Source organism: Centruroides sculpturatus, unplaced genomic scaffold (genome assembly GCF_000671375.1).
Source record: "Centruroides sculpturatus isolate CEXI.00-Female unplaced genomic scaffold, Cexi_2.0 scaffold404, whole genome shotgun sequence".
Classification (NCBI taxonomy): domain Eukaryota; kingdom Metazoa; phylum Arthropoda; class Arachnida; order Scorpiones; family Buthidae; genus Centruroides; species Centruroides sculpturatus.
In genome coordinates, this window is record NW_019384604.1 from 595,943 (window position 1) to 617,185 (window position 21,243).

General features: G+C 29.4%; 1 protein-coding gene across 2 annotated transcripts in view; it reads right to left on the bottom strand.

The window, feature by feature from the left end:
• Positions 1-21,243, bottom strand: part of LOC111625126 (serine/threonine-protein kinase tousled-like 2) — a 91,027-nt gene that overhangs the window by 57,260 nt on the left and 12,524 nt on the right. The window contains exons 3-6 of one of the 2 annotated variants that reach the window (XM_023368168.1): positions 17,287-17,397; positions 11,224-11,360; positions 8,836-9,003; positions 8,536-8,700 (exon numbers count right to left, since the gene is read on the bottom strand). In XM_023368168.1, the coding sequence (XP_023223936.1) occupies positions 8,536-8,700; positions 8,836-9,003; positions 11,224-11,360; positions 17,287-17,397 (581 nt within the window). Of the gene's footprint in view, positions 1-8,535; positions 8,719-8,835; positions 9,004-11,223; positions 11,361-17,286; positions 17,398-21,243 lie in introns of both variants that reach the window. The other variant, XM_023368167.1, reaches the window with a different exon arrangement.

Here is a 21,243-nt window from a genome sequence, read left to right on the forward strand (position 1 = left end):
GTGTCGCTTCGCGTTGAATTTTCGTCGATGTTAAGCCTAACGAAGACTATTGTATCGTTAAAAATTATTTTTTTATTTTGTACAAACAAAATAAATTTATTGAAAAATATAAAAACAATAAAAAATTATACTTCGGATGTTAATTTAGTATCAAAAACGTAAAATATTTCAGTAACCCAAGAAATAGTCGAAGATTGCAGCGCCACTGCACTAGCGAAAATTTAAATTTGCTGACTGGAATGCTTTTGGATAACAGACGTTTCGGATAACCAGCTTTCGGATAAACGACGCTCTACTGTATTATTCATTTATGCAAATTTATTGCAAAAGTCTGTGTTTGCATAAGACTGCAACTTTTTAACAGCTCAGTATGTACTGGGTCAGAACAAAAGAAAATTTTGTTCTGCTCTTTATATAGTCTTTCTCAGACTATGCAATAGAGCAAGAAATGTAAATGATATCTCATCACTGCTGCAACTGTGACTGATCTATGACCACCTAACATAACAAAGAATCTGACATTTTCTGCTCAACTCAAGCACAAGTGATAAGTTGTATTCATAAATGTGTGTTTCTGGGTATGGGAAATACAAGACAATAAATGTTCCTAGAGTGATTTTATTTATCAATTATGGTTTCTGAAAATTTCTGACTTTGGATTTCCTGGGAATGGAAAATGCTATTGAGTGTTTTCTAGAAAAAACTGAAATTTGAAAATTTTTTAGTTTTATTTTTAAACATATCCATAAACAAAAAATACATAATAAAAATAAAAAAATAATAATTCAAATATATGATGTTCAAAGCTAAATGAATTTTATTTGTATTTTTCAAATAACTAATTTACAGTTTATAAAACTTTTACTTGCATATGATGCCAATTCTTTAAGAACAACACACTAAACAGACTATCTTTTGGTATTAATAGCTTTTTTTTTTTTTTAAACAAAAAGTACATGCAAGCACTTTCAATGATGTGTTATCACCATAAGGCAAGAAATTCTTTTTTAAAACTGAATAAAAAAGAATTTCCTGCCTGCCTGATTAAGACAATAATACATCATTAAGGGTGCTTGCATGTACATTTTGTTAAAAAAAAAAGCTATTAATGTTTGAAAGATAGTCTGTTTAATGTGTTATTCATAACTCAGTTTAAACACCAATAATCTTGATTTGGTCCAGCAACAGGTATTGGTAACCAAATCAAGGTTGTTGGTATCTAAATTGTTAGTGTCTTGTCCAGTTTTTGAGGTAATAACTTTTTAGAAATTCAAAAGTGCAGATTGGTTTATCAGCAAAGTATCTTTTTAATTTTGTTAGGAATCCTCCTTAGAAGGTAAAAAGTCTTCTATTTTCAATAGTTGTTTGGTTTAATGGGCAACAATTAATGTGTCATAATTGACAAATTTTTCCCCACATTCTATCCTGAGGTACTAAGAGTCTTTTTTCAAGCACATTGTGGACTCTGCTATTATTATTTTGTATATTTTTCAATATACAAAGTACTTTGTTGTGAAAAAATACTGTAAGACCCTACATATAAATTTATAAATAAATATTAGTTTTTATTCTTAAAACCAAATACACCAATTTTAATGGCCAAAATCCATTCAGCTCCCACCAACAATATTTTAAGTAAATATTTCAGAGGAAGCTGAATGGATTTCAGTTACTGAGAGTTGAAGCACTTGCTTAAAATGATCATAAGTTAGATTGCAGTGAACTGGTTATTAAATTATTTGAATCCCACCACTTGGTCACACTATTTTGAATGAGACACTAATTGTGAAACCTTTCAATATATAATATGTTTTATATCATATAGCTCATACGAAAAGGATATAATCATAACACACAGAATAACTGCTAAAAATAATCAGTAAATTATCTTAATTAGAATTCTATCATACTTCCAATACAATAGGACTAATGATAAAAATCTGTAAAATTCAAAAGATGTTAATTTTTTTGTTCATTATTTAAAATTCTGTTTGTTGCCACAGCAACAATTTCAAATAAATAATTATTTGAAATTGTTGCTGAATTGTTGCTGAATAAGAATTCTGTTATCAGTTTTACTAAAGTAACTGTGCTTTTGCTTTAAACAATGAATGAAATAGTGTGTAGAAAAGCAATTGCTGACAAATGGATGGAAAGTCCAGAAAAACCAAGACATTTCATAGTGAAAGAACTACAAATTTTCCAAAGTACAGTGAATGGAGTGTTAAATCATTAGTGTAAGACATTGCCCATTTCTTGAAAGCCAGATTCCAGTGGAAAATATGGTACTTACAGCTCATAACCTGACCAAAAGACAATCAAAGTCATTTCCAAAAATTGCAGCATGTCAGTGAGAAATAATGTTAAAAAAAAAAAAAAGTAAAACTAATGAAATAATGGTTCAAAGGGCTAAGCAGCATGAGAGTATGAAATCATATAAACAAAAAATACTTAAAGTGACTGAAAAACAAAAGGTAATTAAAACTAGAACTCAAAAATTGTATTCTTTAATTGGTAAGAAGGTTTGGTTTTAGATGATGAAAGATAGGTGAAGGTTGGTTTTTCAATGCTTTCAGACTCATACTATTATAGCATTCCAGAATCGGAAACATCAATTGGTGTCAACAAGTTTGGCAAGAAATTTGCCAGTGTAGATTGAAAAGTTTGTTGTTTGTGAAAAAAGGAAATATTAGTGTTGAAATTTATATTAATGAATGTATAAAAAAATGTCTTCTTTAACAAACTAAAGACATGAATCAACCAAATATACCACAATGCCAACTGAGAGAAAGATTTTAATATTTTGTAAAAACAAACAAACAAAAAACAGCAAAAGACTTTAGAGTTTTCTCTAAAGTGGAAAAGAACAGTCACAATGATTAAAGGAAACACTGTTAAAAATCTTATGAAGAGCATTCAAAAGAAACTTTGAAAGGAACGAAGCAAACTTAAATGTTATAATTATTTAAGTCTTAAATGTATTTTAAAAAGAAACTTTTAAAATAAAATCTTTCTGATTACATTAGAAATAAAAATTATCATCTTTTGAATTTTACAATTTTTATCATTACAGTCCTTATTTGTTTAATAGCTTACACAAAATAGTACCATGATACTACCATTACATATGGTAGTAAAACACTGTAATATGCTTTTCCTTATGCTCCACCATTTGCATTAGTTAAAAATGTATAGCATAGTGTTCATCTGTAATTTTTTATTACACTCACTAACAAAAAATATGCACCAAGACCTTATTAGTGCAATTGTAAAGACAATGGTAAATAAGCAATAACAATATCATAGCAAAAGGAACAATTTCTTGTGGAACAATTCAGAAATTTAAAGCAACCTGTAATATTTTGTAGTTCTTCAACTTGCAATGACATGATTAAGCATGGAGGCATAAAACACCATATGCTATCAGTGTGACATATTTGTCCACAGATGTTGCAACTGCTACTCTAGATTCACACTCAGAGATGGTCAAAATTGATATACCATCTAATCCCACACTTGATGGACAACAACTCTGGAGACCAGACAATGTATGACATCATGACACATATTTCTGCAAAATTCTAGCTGTGTATGGCATCTTATTAGAAATGCCTGTTTGCAACCCTGTCACGAAAGGCATCATATGAGAACACAGGATTTCCTGAATACACTGTCCTGCCAACAATGTCTCTCATACCATCGTTAGAAATAACCAACTGTCATATGAGACGGCTCTGAAGATTATCATGCCAGCAGTGGGGGAGTGTGCTGCTCAACAGTAAAGGCAAATTGCTGCAAAGTAAGTTGTACACAAAAGGCAAATAGTGCTTGAAGTAAGAGCAGTAATGAAAGCACTCATCTATAGTTCACCATTCTAGCACAATAATCATCTATTTGCAAAGAGAACTGGGATTTGTTGTTGAAGATGGCATGTTGACAATCCATGATTCTCTATCATAGCACCAATGCAAATGAAGCTGATGATGTTGGAGTGCTAATGGCAGAACATAGTAGCAGTCCAGCCATCATATACAGAATTTTGCAGTAATTAATCAATTCTATCTGAGTGTGTAACATATTTTTGTCATTGAGTGTATATATATAATGAAAGCAGATTCAAGATAGTCATTAGATTCAAGATTTAGTTTATATGCATTGATAATATCAGAAAAAAACTAATAGTATATTCAAAATGACAAGCCAAATGACTAAATGCAAAATAACACTCTTAATTCATGTGATCAATTTTAAAAACTTGTGTACAGAAAGACTCTTTCATTACTATAAAATGCATTATACACATTATATGTAAAAAATATAATAAATGTTTTAATTTGACACTTAAAATGTATAAAGATTTCATTTACATTAACTTTAGTTAAAATATAACAATACCTCGTAAAACTTGAGCAACAGTTTTTCAGAATTATTATGTAAATAGTCAAAATGAAAAGATTTGGTAGTTAATATCTAATAACCAGTGATTCTAGTATCAAAACATAAGAATCTTATTTAATAGAAAGTGTGATGACTAGTAAGTACATTTTAGAAATTCAAATAATTATTAGTTGATAACCAATATATACTGCAAAAAAACAAAAAAATAATTTTTAGAACAAAGCAATAATTTATGTTACAAACTCAACAAACATGCTAATAATATGTCACAGTCTATTGACAACTATAGCATGATATTTTGAAAGGAAAGAAATCTGTTTTTAAAAGAAACAGATAATATTAAACAAAAAATAGGAAGACAAAAAAATATGCAGAAAACAATAACAACAAACAAATTTAGTTAATGCCATTATGGCATAAGAATTACAAAGCTAAAAACAATAATGATTGTATTTACATGTTAAGTGTGTGCTACAATTGTACTGATAATTGTAGCAACAGAATGATGTAACAAAATTATTACAAAAGTTTGCTTCTAGCCCTTGGTATAATTATATTAATTAAATTATCAACAACCATGAGGCAGATAATAGTGAGGGCTTATCAGACCAATGATGGGCACAAACACTCAGGAATCAAAGTGAAAATGTTTAATAAACACAAAAATGACTACATAAGTATGAAAATGAAAAAACCCAAAATGCAAAACTGATGAGAGATTATTTTCTGATAGAAAATAGTCTCTCATCAGTTGGTATTAACTAAAGGTTTTAGTATATTTAAAATTATACAAGGTAAAGATAAACCTAAAACTATGCCTAAAGCTATACAATATAAAGATGAAAATGCTGTTATAACTGTATGAGCAGTAAGCATTATCAGTGTAGACCAGGTGTAATAAATCTTCATAATATTTCAGGGTAGCGTGACATACAGAGTGCTGAACAAAACAGTTATAAGCAGGCATAGTTTTAAGTTTACCTTTACCTTGTATAATTTTAAATATACTAAAACCTTTAGTTAATACCAACTGATGAGGGACTATTTTCTATCAGAAAATAGTCCGAAATGCATTTTGGGTTTTTTGTTTCCATACTTATGTAGTCATTTTTGTGTTTATTAAACGTTTTCACTTCGATTTGAGTGTTGTGTCCATCATTAGTCTGACAAGCCCTCACTACTATCTGCCTCACGGTTGTTGATAATTTAATTAATAGAATGATGCAAGATGACAGAAACGCAAATTATAAATAATCCTTATGTAGCACATCACTATTTAAAATTAAAAATCCACAGTACTTCTTTAGATAACTAAATGTTTATCATACATAAAAAGTTTTCTTAGAGAAAACCCTTCTCTTAATTTTTTAATTTGTTTCTATTTTTGACTATTTTCACACCTAGTAGTCATTTAAGAAGTTTATGATATCATAATGTAGTCATCATATTTAAAAACTTCCATGCAAAATTTTATTTTAGATTAATTTCACAATTGTTCTATTATATTCTATATTTGTATACTTTTAAATAACATAGTAACAGAATTATAGTTATATTTATTATTTATTTATAGTTATATGTTAAACAGATTTTATAATGTTCTGAACTATAGTCCATTTTCAAGAATTCAACGTAACTGGAACTGGCCTAAAAAGGTTGAAAATGCTTTTAAATATAATAAAAAGTTGTGAATTGCAAATTTTATAATGTGATGCCAAGAATTTCACAAAATTTATGTTTGAAGATATCACTATTTACTGATGGCTTCTTAAAAATTATCTGTAGCAGCTTGAAACAATAAATGATAAGCAAACATAATTAGTACAGTTGATGCATTGATCCATAAAAATAATTCTATTCTGTATATGTGAATATCCAATTCACACATACAGGAATACCTTGCTTAGTGCAACTTCATTTAGTATGGAATTCACTATACTGTAGTTTATAATATATGCTAGAGGATTCAATTAATACACAATGATTCCCTACAATACAGTCACTGTCAACCTAATACATATAAGAGAACTTTATTAAAATTTATTTTTAAAATTATAGTAATAAGTAGCATAAATGTAAGTAAATGATAAAAATCAGATTAAGATCATTTTAAATGCACTAACAACTTTCAATAAAATCTGCACATCGTTTTGGAAGTGTAGAAAAATTTGTAGTTGTACTTTCAATGATTAAAAGTTTTAAAACAAGAAAATATTGTATTATACAATGCTGCCAATTTAAATTGAGAAGAATTGGCAAAATAATTAGCAGCACTCAGTCTAACCACTCATCACTAATTATATTATCCATTATCTGTTGGTGCCACAGGATTTAGACTTTTTGGTATATATCTTTAAAAAGGTCCATATCTGGCATAATTTTGAATAATGACCCATATTAAGAAGTTTGCATTTACACAAAACAGCATTAGAAAACACAATTCACTACTACTAAGAGCTTCATACAGAAAAGGGAAGGTAATTTCAAACAAAATTTGATAATATTTCCTTTAATTATATCATTTAAAAAGTTTGATTGCAAAATGAATTAATAAAAAGTTAGATTTAATAGCATCTTTTCATTTCTTTCCCATGTAGTTTATTAAGTATTTTATAAATTATTATTAAGTCATTTCTAATTATCTTTAATTAAAAATATCCCTTTTCAAAAGAATTACCATTTTTCTATTATATACATTCTCTAATTTGTACCAATTCAGTTAATATGGCAATTTTCTCGAATGTATCATTTGCACTAACTGGTATACTTTTGTGATTTTTAAAAAATATTTACAAAATATTAATAAACAAAAATTTTATTATTAACTAGTCTATATATTAAAATTTAATAAACTTGAATTTTTTTCACACAGACACAATTTTATTAAATAAAATAAAAAACAGAATTAATTTTTAGCAAGATTATGAAGCAGAATATAGCAAAACAGACACTAAAAAATCGTGCTGTAGTGAATATATTTTTTTTTATAACATTTGAAAACTAAATAGGTTTTAAAAAGTTATATTAATAAAATATTTGTTGATTTAAGACTTTTCTAAATACATATACTCAAAGAATACTCAATCATAGATATATTTAGTTTTTAAATGTTATATTCTGAATATTTGAGGGATTTCATCTGAAGATTTTTTCCAAAGCTCTTTTGTATTTTTACTATTTCAACTGAAAAATCCTTAATTACATTATTGCCAAATGTGAAATATAACAGGTACAATACAAATTTTTGCCACATTTCAGGAAAAAATACAATTATTGTATGAGTAAAAGCAATAAATATATGTAAACAAACAGGCCAAAAGATTATCATAATCAAATCATATAATATTACCTAAAAACAATAAGTACCATACTTTTGTGCATATAACCCACAACCTGACTGCCATATATCTGTGACAGCATACAACCAACAGAGAACTGTTAAAACAAAAATAAAACTGCTGCATAACTTGCCCCACTATATACCTCATGACTATGAAGCATCCATTGCATCACAGGAATGAGTTTCTTAATTGAAATTTAAAATTGGCATATATCCCATCTCATTGCATAACCCACTCCCATTTAACTTGTCTTTTAAAACACACACAAAAATATGGAATAATGAATATACAAGAGCATCCAAAAAGTTCCAAGAAAATGCAAATAAAATGACAGCAAATTGAATTTAGTGTTTTATTTTTCAACATATGTTCCATTTAAGTTAAAACATTTTTCCATGTAGGTTGCAACCTTCCTAAGCCCTTCTGGTAGAAATCAGAGCTCCTTGATTTTAGCCACTGCACTATAAAATGTCTCACTTGATCTATTGACTGCCAGTGAATGCTTTTAATGTCATTTTTTAAATTTTGGAATTAAAACAAGTCTGATGGGACTAGATGCAAATACCTGATAAAACAAGTCTCAACAAGTTTATACTTACATCAATTAATTGTAAATACAGCATTCAGTTTATGATTAATAACCATTTTCCAGGAATTTTTTTTTGAATGCCTACATATATTAATATATCTGTTCATATTTATAAGAAATTTATATTGATTTTATTCAAAAACTAAAAACCAAACTATTTTCTATTACCATCATAACAAACATAATATTTGTACTGAAAATGTTTACCGAGATTGATCTTCGTTATGAATTCTTTTAAGCTCACGAATGTGAAGATTTCGTTCTCTTTCTAGCTTTTCAAGTTCTATCTGTAAATCAGTATCCTCTTTCTTTAAGGAAGCTTGTCTTAATTTTAATATTTCTTCCTGCTCATAATATTCTAGCCAGCTTAATCTTAAAAGAAAACAACTCCTGAAATTAATTTTTGAAAATACATATAATATAGCACCCTCATAACTGTGACAATTTAATAAAAAGTATAAATAAAAAAAATAAAATCAAAATTTATTGTTTAACTAAAATACATACTCTTTTGGAGGATCTGGTTTAGCAAAATCACCATTGGTTAATCCCAAAGAGGTTGCACTACCATTATTTCCTCTACCCTTTTGCGTACCAGCACTTGGTTTCTTTTTGCATAGCAGCTTTCGTTGCCTTTCTATTTCTTCTCTTTCTGATGCAATCTGTTCTTGTTTTCTAGAAAAAATAGTACCAAATTTAATTTCATAATCAATTTAAATTTAACTCTTTTTGTTCCTCAATCAAAAACTTTCTTCATCAATAATGTAAATAAATGTCAAAAGTAATTCAACCTTTCCTAATTTTGAAACAAATCTACATAAAAGTTGACTCTAATTTTAAATTAGATAATTTCTTTACAAGATCAGGGATACTAAGTTATTTTATTATTATTAAATATAAAACGTTATATAAATATTTATGTCTAAAGACAGAAAACACAAAACATTTTTACATCAAATTCAATTGATATTAAAAAATAATTTTCGGTGTTAACAGAATTGTACAATGTTATAATGAGCATTTATAAGGAAACAAAAATCAGAAAGATAAAATATTTTAAATGTGTCATTCGGTGAAAATATAAACATTTTTAATAAAAAATATTTGTAAGATTACTACAAGTGACACAGTTAACAATTTGAGCTTACATTACAAATTATTCATTATACTGTAATTTTTCTCTCTTTTGTTAATTATTTTTTTTATATATAATAGTACTTTTTAAGTTATAAATTTTTACTTTTGCATATTTTATTAAATCATAAAAAATCTTTTACATTTAAATAATATCAAATGTTTTCACTTGTAGTTTCACTTTTCTACACTTTAATAGTAATGACAATCCTAACAGAAGCTTAAGCTTCCACCAGCATTACTCCATGATAATGCTCTCTCATATATAAAACAAAAGACAACTGTCTTTTAGTGTTACTTTAATGTATAAAGACAATGAAACCAAAAAGCAAGCATTTTCAGTAAATAACTTTATCATCATCAGGCTATATATAGCTGAATGATGGTAATATTATTTACTGTATATCTGCATAGATAAGATGAGGTATAAATTTTCGTTGAAGTTTTATAGTTTTAGCAAATATATGTCCTATAAGACAACCCCCAAACTATCAACAGCCTAAGAATTTAGTTTAGATCAGCAATCATCATCTGTATAATAATACTGTATAGTGTATATGGAATTATGTCCTATTTGTAATTTTTCAAATAAACAAATTTTATTTTCTTGCATCTGGCAGCACTGCCTTGTGATTGTTGCAAACAATTGCACTGATTTGGGCATTCGGGTAATGATCTTGACTATTCACAAAATCGTCATATAGGCTATAGGCTATTCTATTTTGTGGACATACCCTACTCTCTACTAGTAAATAATTACGATTTGTCCGTTTTTTATAATGGTTTTAATTTATACAAAGTTCAATTTAATTTTTTTGTATCTGTCCTATAAGGCCCTGTACACACTAGGCGTTTTTCAACGTTCGACGAGCGTTTAGCGGAGCATGCACACTGGCTCGGTTTGGAAATGGATGTGGAAGTGATTGCTTGTGTGGCTCCTCTATCGTCGCTATAAAAAACGACGGCGGAGCAAAGAGAATTTTGGGTGCACCCAATATTACGAGATAGACTGACGCATGAAATGTTTGCGACGTTGTATCCAAAACTAAGACAAAATAAATTCAAGTTTTTTAATTCTTTTAAAATATCTATAAAATCCTTTGACAATGGTTGGTCTCTTTTAGATTTCATCAATAAATAGATCAGTATCGAAATGATCGTTCTCCATTTCAGCACATATATCTCAAAGCGCTCGGCTGACGCCCGCAAAACGCGCGATCGCATGTACGGTAACATGGCAGCACATATATCTCAAAGCGCCCGTAAAGCGCTCGCAAAACGCGCGTTTTAACAAAAATCTATAAGCGCTCGCAAAACGCGCGTTTAACGCGTGCTTGGCTTTTGAGTGTGTACGGCTGCATAGAACTCTTAGTTCTTTTAAATGCGCGTTTAAAAACGCCTAGTGTGTACAGGGTCTAAGACGAACCTGGATTTTGGGGGTCGTTTTTTATGATTCAACTATCATCTTATCTGCGCAGATATATGGTATATATCAATAGAACATAAATAATTTTAAAATGTAAATTTGTTTCTATCATTATTTATCTATGATTCTTTTTTGTCTATTGTAACTCTTGTAACTTTTATATTTATACCAAACTTAATAGTCATTCGGATTAAAGAGACATACATTCATAAAACGTAATAACAGCTACCATAAGTGATATTTAGAACTTTTATATTCTCTCAACTTGACAATATGATGATTTCAAGAAAATTATTATTATTAATATTAATGAAATATTTTCAGAAAAAACTTACTTAATTAACTCCGTGAATGCATAGCCATCAACCCAATTTTCCACAAAAGAAGCTCCCTGCCGTTGTGTTATGAATTGACCTAACCTTAGCCGATTTTGCATACATTTTTGTCTCGCTGCTTTTTTTTCCATCATTGACTGAAAAGGATAAACAAAATTAAAATATGACAATAATTATAAACACTCCAAAAATTTTAAATAAAACTTCAAAAACTGCTTTATTGAAGCACAAATACAAATTAAATCGCAATTTCTAAGTGCTTGAATAGTTCTTCAGTCCATCAATAAGAAAAAAGCCACAACATAACTCAAAATTTCATAGATAAAAGAAAAAAAAAATTAAATTATAATAAACATTCTGCAACATTTTAAATTCAAAAAGAAAAATGGAATTTCATCTCTGGTAAAACACTCTATGCAAACACCACAATCAAAATTCTTTGCTTTAAATTTAACTCTATTTTAACAAGCTGCTGTTTTCCAGAAATTCTAATTGCATTACAGTAATACAAAGACCAAGTTATTATGTGATCTGCCTTCTCAAGGAATTTTAATATTTTAATTAACTGTTTACTTTAATCTTTGTAATAACCAACAATGTAAATCAACTTTTTCAAATATTAGTCATTAACTATTCTAAACAAGGCAAAGTGGTAGCATATGTTACCTTATTCTCATTGTTTTCACAAATTATATTCATTGCTTGTTCTCAAAAATTCATTTGATTCTTGAAAGTTCTAGATTCTTAAAAGTAATTGATTTTGCCTCTAGTTAATTCTATCAAAGACTAATATTTAACAGATAGATTTTGTGTCCTTATATCCTTTGTTTCTCTGACAAGGCTCAAAAATCATTTTCAGAATACACTTTGTCAAGCTCTTTGATAACCATCATACCTGAAACCAATATTATTTATTTGTCTACAAGTGAAATCTTTTCTGTTTTATCCAGGTTAGGTTCTTTGTAACCAAAAACTTATTCAGCATTTGACAAATTTAACACAGAAAAATCACTCTTTTTCCAAAGAACTTTTTCCACTTAGGCAGATTTCTGTTTTATTCAGGTTCTATTTTAGACAGGTTTTACTGCATTTTTATGTTAAATTGTTTAAATAAAATTACAGTAAACTCCCGTAAAACAGGTGACTGGTAGATATACAAAATTTGAATTTTGTCGTTTAGAGGCATATGTTTTTCCTCCACCTTTTAGACCTAGGTTTAAACTCATATAAATTATGTGATAATGCAGGTTTCAATAACGAGATTTCCTATAACTTATCCCCACGTTGTATGGGACTCCACTGTAAATCTAGGAAAAATAATTTTGATGTGATGTTTACATAGAGTGCTCCAGAGATAAAGTTTCATCATGCTTTTAATTTAAAATGTTACAGAATGTTCCTTCTATCAATTTATGTTGTAACCTTATCCCTGATGACATAACACTGCAGAATGAAAATGCTTAAATTATTATTTACTGTACAGTACTTTGTTTTTTGTTCCAATAATGCAAGTTTTTAGTGTCTTAATAATAATAATAACAAAACTTTAATAACAACTTAAGTTGTTATTAATGCTTAATCCTTCATAAGGTAAGCATCTTTGCACCTTCAAATAATTTATTACATTACAAACAGTTTTGACTTTTAAAACAACTTTTCTCAGTTAAATTATGAACAAAAGTAACATAAATTAATATTTTAACCAATTCAAATTATTGAGATAAAGCAAATGAAACGCAAATAACATTCATGTAATAAAGTTTAAATTAATAATATAAATTAATATGACAGTAAGTATATACTCATATTAAAATTAAAAAAAAGTTTAAAAGTTTGGAAATATATACTACAGTCAAATCCACTTAACACAGCACTGAATAAGGGAGCACTCTCCCATGTTCCTAATTTTCTCACCTATGTTTTACATTACTGGGTCTGCTGTTAATAGAGCACTAAATAGTAGAGCAATCCATTTAAGTGACTGCCTTTACAGCATTTCTACAGCAATAGTCTGCATAAAACACACTATTCAAAGAAAAATATATAGGAATCTATCTTTAACCCTTTTAAACCGATATCCCGAGTTAACTTGGGCAGGTTACATAGCATTACATAAAACTCGGTCCTTTCAGCCCCCTAAAAATTTTTTTTTTTTTTGAATTTTTGGAATGTTTTTTAAGTCTCCAAATTTTTTCAAAAAAATTTTCCCGCGCGAAAAAATTTTATCGCGATTTTAATTAGTCTTTAATAAGACTCAATTAAGGCTTAATTGTTTTTTAATGGGATTTTTTTTAATCAAATTTAATTCATCGTTCTAAAGTTCTAGGGCACGGATTTTCCTTCGGTAAAGTTATTTAAAGCTACTTTCTGATGTCATAAACGACCTCCAATAGTTTTTTAATTTTTTTTAATTAATAGATTTTATTATATATAAATTTAATTAACTAGGGGAGGGTCGGAAATTGCAATAAAAATTTTAATTTTTTAAAAATATTTAAAAATATACGGCCAGCTATTATTCACCCTACTATAAACCCATCGCCTCCCGAGACTTCTATGAGAATGTCCTGGGAAATCCAACTCCAGCTGTGTTCAAGGTCATCCAGCTGTGTAAACAATGACTCATCAGTGTCAAATTTCACAGAAAGGCAAGACAATAAAAAATAAAGTTTGAAGCTTTTTCTTCAAAATTAAGGCATTTCTTTCGTTTTTTTTTTCAGTTTTAAGTATTTTTTATGTTTAATTAAACATTAACATTAAAAATTGCAGTGTATGCAACGGTGTATTTATACGCCGGCTGTCAAGAACGGGTTAATCTTACAGTAACCTACATTATAATATATGTTATCTGGAAATTTGATGAAACTTTCCATTGGTCAGTTTTCTAATACACTTGTAGTCAAAAGATTTCTTACAAAATCATAATGAACAGGTTTTATTGGACACACATGAAAAGCAATTACATATTAAAAAGATATAATAAAATATATATGAACAACAACATGGATTGCATGTTTGAACAAAGCAAAGTGATTAGCAACCAGGTCACATGACCTTACTTTAACAAGATACTGTACTTATTTGTTTTTATACTGTACGTTCCATGAGAAAGCATCAAGATATTTTGGAGCAAGGATGTTCACATCTTTTCAGCTAGGTTACTTACTATATTAATAAATTATAATTTCATAATTAAACCATTAAACTGCAAGGTAATGTCTAATGCAATACCTAATGTATTTCTGGTAAGAAGTGAAAGCAATCTGACTAATAAATATACTGCATTTACAAATTATTCAACAAAACAATAAAATTGATGATATAAAGGGTTGATCAAAGAAGGACTACAAGGGTTTAAGCCAGGGGTCGCCAAAGTAGTCGATATAACATTAATGGGGGTCAATTATCAAGCTTAAGCTAAGGATAAGGGGGAGCTAAGGATCAAGCTTATCTGTCTCACTGATTGTCAGTTACAAAAATTATTATTAACAAATATACAGTAAATAAAAAAAAATGCAAAATTAAAAGAAATGTATTAAAATAGTAAATACTTTGTTTTGCTTGTTGTTACAAGCAAAACAAAGTACTTACTATTTTAATACATTTCTTTTTGGTGGGGATCATTGTGAGGTTTCGAAAACTTATAGGGGATTGACAATCAAAAAAGTTTGGCGACCCTTGGTTTAAGCCCTCACCATCGATACAAAAGAAATTAAAATATATATGTTCGAATTTCAAATGTTATTTTTAAAAACATTATGATGATAAATATGGTTTATTGGACCATATACAACACAATTGCCATGCACATGTTGATAAAAGTCCTTATTAATTATTCAAATATTTCAAACTTTTCAGTCAGTCTTCCTTTGAGTTCTTCTGCATCAACTACTGATGATATAGGAATGGAAACCAATATGTAAGTAAGTACAGTAAAATTGTGTGATAATGAATTTTTATGTTACCAAGTGTGTTATAAGTTATATAAAGCTCCTAAGACATGAAAAAATGAAAGATAATAAATTACTATTAACAACCCTCTGGGTGATCTTTGTATAATACTATTAACAACCCTCTGGGTGTACTTTGGATAAAGAATATGACATAGTAATTCTGAGAGTATTTTTTAAGTGGACTTGACTATATAACTTTTCTTTAATAACAGTTCATCTCTGTTTATAACCACAAAGTTTCAACTCATTTGTAAATATTAAGATATATGCACTAACATATAAAAACTAATGTTACTTTTACTAATTGATATCCAAAACTTGAATATGGTAACCATTAATATATGGTGTTCTTTAAAAAGACTATGACAGGTTTTCAAGTATACCTCTGACCCTGATATAGAAAGTTTAGATATATTAATAAGCCAAAGGTTTCAAACTTAGGATTTTCCTGCTGTTTTGATCTTTGATCATTACAGGTCAGAACAATTGTAATGCCAAAATTTCTAACAATCAGATTTGAAATTAAAGTAATCATTCAGACATCATACCAGAAAAACTATCTATAAGTTATATTAAAGGTGAAAGTAAGTAAATTTTTTTCAGTGAAAATTTTCTTTAAAATAATCAGATATTACAAGGAAAAATCAAAAACTATTTGTTCTTATGTTTTTTTGTCTGTGTATATGTTTATATAATTATTAAATTTTGTTACAATAACCATTAGATATAGACTAATCACACACCACAAAAATCTTTAGCTATTTTTACTCATGGTATGCATTTTGACCTTTACAATGACCCTCCTCAACATGTTTGTGATTTTTTTCCTAAAAAAATTCAACAATAGATATATTTATACTTACTCTGCCATTCATATTTGACATTAAAAAGCTTTACTGATGAACAACATTGACAATAATAATAATACATAAAAAAAACCTTATACATAATGGAATTTTATACATATTATAGATGCAAGTTATTTTATTATTGTTGTCCATGTTGATTGTTAGTAAAGCAACTTAAAATCAAAGATGAACAACAGAATAAGCATAACATATCTATTGTTGAGTTCTTGAGGAAAAAATTGCAGTTTGGCTGAGGAAGGCCATTGTAAACACTAAACTGCATACAGGGATTTAAAGTAGTTAATAAAGATTTTTGTGATGTGTGATTAATCAGTATCTAATGGTTATTATATCCAAAATTAATAATTATAACAAAAATCATGTTACTATGCATCTTTCAATAAAATTAGAGAATGAAAAAATAATCTATATTGTTTATATAGAATTAAATTCAAACACTGTTTTAGAAATTATTTACTTCAATACTTGACTATTTTTTAGCATGAATAATTGTTAAAGAAAATGAATAAGCTAAATATTCAGGGACTTTTATTTAATCATGAATAATAGTGATTATTCTAAAAATAAATGTTCTGAATCTAATAGGGTTTTTCTGAATAATTAGATCAATTTCAAATCTGATTGCACCATTGAATATTGCATTAAAAATTCTTTAAAATAATATTCTACAAAATACGTTTATCATTCAAAACCTTTAAGTTACTAACTAATTTAACCTTTAATAGTGAAGATCAATATATGAAAATACAGTTGTAATTTTTTGATCTAATATGCCCAAAAAACTCAAATTTCTATATTTAACAAGACAAGAAATATAAGCCTCATACTTCATTTTTTAAGACATATCACATATACAAATATACTATTTGCTACTTTTCCAAATTTAATAATTTTTAACTGAATTTGTAAATTCTAAATTTTTATTTAAATCTTTAAACTGAATATTACATTGTAATATAAAGTTATAAAGTAGATGTTCTAAAAGTTTACCATTCATTATATAAAAGCTGATGACTAGTTTAAGAAAATCTCAAAACTTTATAGTTCTTTCTTTAACTTTATACATGAACAATAATATATGACAAATGCATTAAATTCATCAAAATCATAGATGAAATTAATGCATTAATGATCATTAACACATTAAATTCATTAAAAGTGAAGGTGCATAAAGTATTGTTCTCATAAAAAAAAAGTATACAATTTATATTAATAAACAGATGACCGTTAATAAAAATTACCTTTTCAATTAAAAGTTGTTTAGTAACATCTAAACACTTAGCTAGTTGTTCTTTTTGCTTTTCTATTAATTTTTGTTGAGCTTGAATCTGACGTTTTAATTCTTCACTGGCCTGCAATAGGAACAAACCTCTTAAAATTAGTAAATTATCCTGAGATTATCATACAAAAAATAAAAGTATATGATAATTAGTAAATAGCATTTTCTTCAAAAGTTACCATAAACCACATTTTATAAACGATTATATTTAATTACTACAGTTTTTTTTAACAAGAATAATTTATCACTTAGGTATAAATCATTTATAAATATTCTTGTCAACAATTTTTTGAGTATAATTTTATAATTGACTTGCATTTAAATTCTTGCCAGATTATAAAAACAAGACAAATATGACTGTATAAAATAAAGAACTATGGCATAGGAAATTAGATTTAAATGAAAAAAGTATGAAAAAAATTAAGTCATGACAATAGATATTGATTTCAAAGCAAATAATATTGGTAAAAATTCTGGCATTGATAGTGTCAAAACTAAACAAGTAGATAACTCATTCAAGGAAAGATAAAAATCTAAATATATATATGAAGTTTTGAAGTTGGTGCACAGTGATTTGTGTGGTTCAATAGAAGTGAAAGAAATGAGTATGTAATGCTTAATTAACTGTTACATTTATTAATTTAAAAAAAAAAAAATTATATTTTTCCTACACTCCTCAAAAGTGAAATCACAACACCACGCAGAAATGTGCATACACACATCCACATTGCAGGACTGGTAGAGACAACAGAGATATGCAACAGATATCTGTTTATCTATATATATATATAAAAATGGATGTGTGTGTCCCTATATTTCACTTTTCCGCCAAAACTACACATCGCATGTGAATGGTGTTTGTATGTGGTAGTAGCCCCAAGTCTCCATTCGTGCACTATGGGGGTTGTGTCTCAATAGCTATAAGGGTGCGAGAGATATGGGGCTGAAAGTGGTTGAAAGTGGTTTTCTATTTCAAATGTTATGTTCGAATTTATTCAAATTTAATTCGAACACAAAATTCAAATATTGGTTCGATTATAGAACAATTGTAAATGTTCCAGAAACGTTGAAAATAGCTCGTTTGACTGGACGTGAACAGGAGACGTTCAGAAATAGAATCGTGACCAGGTCTCTAATTAGTCTGGAAACGGGGGACCTAATTCTTGCATTCTGCAAAAATGGGTAAGATTGGCTATAATGTAATTATCTTAATCTTCACTTGTTACTTTTTGCCCAGCGAAGCGGGTCCTTGCAGCTATATTCTATATTACTTAAAAAAACTGTTTTATATATATATAAAAAAAAACTATATTACATACAAATAAAAACCCAGCGAAGCGGGTCCTTGCAGCTAGTTCAGTAATAAATATGGCCCCCATGGATAGCTATACAGGCCACTATATGATGAGGCATAATATCAATGAGATAATTAATGGTGACCTGAGGTATCCCTTGCCAAGTTATGTCCACTATGGCATGCATACTGTCTATGCTATGTGATGGTAGTTCCCAGTGCACCTCACATCAGATGAGATCTCACAGGTGTTTGACAGGAGAGAGATCTAGTGAAGCTGCTGGCCAGAGAAGGATATAAATTCCATTCAGGCTAGTGAGAGTTTGTGTGATATGCAGTTGGGCATTGCCTAGCTGGAACACTGTGCTGGATGTGGCCTGCACCATTGACCAAACCACAAGCCCCACAATTCATGTGATGTACTGGTCTGCTTTCAGAATACTGGAAATATGCACCAGGACTGTCTGCTGATCGAACATAATGCTCAGTGTGACACTTGGCAAAAAGGGTTGGAACATGTAGTGTTCTCCAGGATACCACCATACCAATCCATGTCCATCATTCATCCAAAACAGAAGCTGGATTCATAAACAATATATGATGCCATTCAATGATCCAGTTGTGATGACAATGACACTATGCCAGATATGCAATCCTGTGTCAAGTGATTAATGGTATCCCAATGGAATTAATGCTAGTTGTCATGCATGCATCCCAATTTCATGCAAGTTGATGCAAATGGTTTAGGTGAACACAGATGCACCTGTTGATAGCAACAGGCAGCTTCAGATGTCATGTGCTGAAGCAAACAAGTCCTCATGAGCTGTTTGGCAAATCTGCAAGTCTGTGTGCTGTCTGACGACAGCACACAGACTTGCAGATTTGCCGAACAGCTGGTGTAAGGAACCAAGTCCGTGCTTTATTTTTAGTTTACTTTTACTTTGCTTTATTATATCTTTGTTTGGGGCTTATGTTTGGTTAGGACGAAGGTTTCCTCACCCACCACCCTAACGTTCAAAACGAGAAGATAAAAGATTAACCAACTCACCGACGACGAAACGATAGCGCCATAGCTAGCATTGCACTCACGTGCACGCCCGAGCGGCAGAATTGTAAGTCCGCACTGAAGGGGGGGACACCCCAATAGACTTTCTAGGAACTTGTGTAACCTTAACAAAACATCCCGATAATTGTTAAAGAAATGCTGTAAAAGGTTAACAAAGTATTGTCGAGAAATAAGCTACCAGATAACGAAGAGAAAACAATGTTACGTGTAGATATGTAAATGAGGGGAGTGGCTACAGTAGAACTGTGACGTCACCTCATACTATAAGTACAGTAGCTCAAGTGAAGACAGAAGAGGTGAGCTCCTGAACCGAAAGCGTTGGTCTGCTGGTAGCAGTGAATAGGTGTCGAATAGGAAATCCTAGTAGGAGATTGAAGGTTCGATTTTGGTGATTTGGAAATAGGAAAGTCTTGAGTAGAAGAAAAGGTTCCGAGTATTAATTGAGGTGACGGTTAGGATTGATAGTTATAAGAGAATTTGTATCTAAGTTAAGAATTGGATTTTGTTTTGTCGGAATTCCAAGGGGAATAGTTCTAAGTTAGAATAAGACTTAAGTTTGTCGGGTTGATTTGTGATTTGATTTTTGATTAATAAATTTGTTGTTTGTTTATAAATCTTGTACATAGTATTGGTTAAACTTGATTAAACATTTATTATTGAGATTTTTTTGTGACTAACTTTGTCCTTAATTTATTTCGGTGCACGCTAAAAGTCCAGGCCTGGCAACTAACAAACGCGAACCCGCGTAAAGTACCCGTTAGGTCCCGGCTCTAAGAAAAATATCGTTGTAGAGCAACAAATTAAAAATAGTACTTTACACTCTGAAGAGCCAAACAATACTGAAGAGGGAGTGGATTGCACCAGTGCAATCCACTTCCTCTTCAGTATTTGCAGATGTTCCCGTGTTCCATCATGTCACACATTGCTAGATGATACTCACTTTGTGCCCAACACATGGCAACAGTGTGCATTGACAAGTTGAGGTCATGCAGCTCTAGGATATGGTCTCGTTCCCCAGCCATTAACTGGTGGTATTCAGCTCACTGTCATCTTCAAAGCATTTTCTATGATTCTTTGAAAGTTCAAAGCTGCAAACCATTGCTGATAGCATTTATGACCAAAGCTGTCTGTTGGTTGTTATAGCCTGAAACTGGATACCACGTGACAGCACATGCATGTGTGTATGCAAACATTTGCATACCTCTGTCACCGCCACTGATCCAGCAATTTGCATATGGCTAAGTATATTCCTTCGTGGTGTTGCAATTTCACTTTTAAGGAATAAAAAACAAAAATTTTAAAGAAAAGATATTGCAAAACTGGATGAGATTACAATAAAGCACCAACTATCACCTGTAATCCAATTAAAATGAAAAAATTTATTATAAGAACAAATGTTTTCACTGCCATCTTCAGGTTATGGAATATGATAGTTGGTGCTTTTATTTTAAAGAAAAGTTTTATAAATTTAAAATTTTTGCCGGAAATCAAAATAACAAAACTATTAAAATACTTAAGACAGACAATGCAGAAAAATATCCAGACAAAGATCTGAAAAA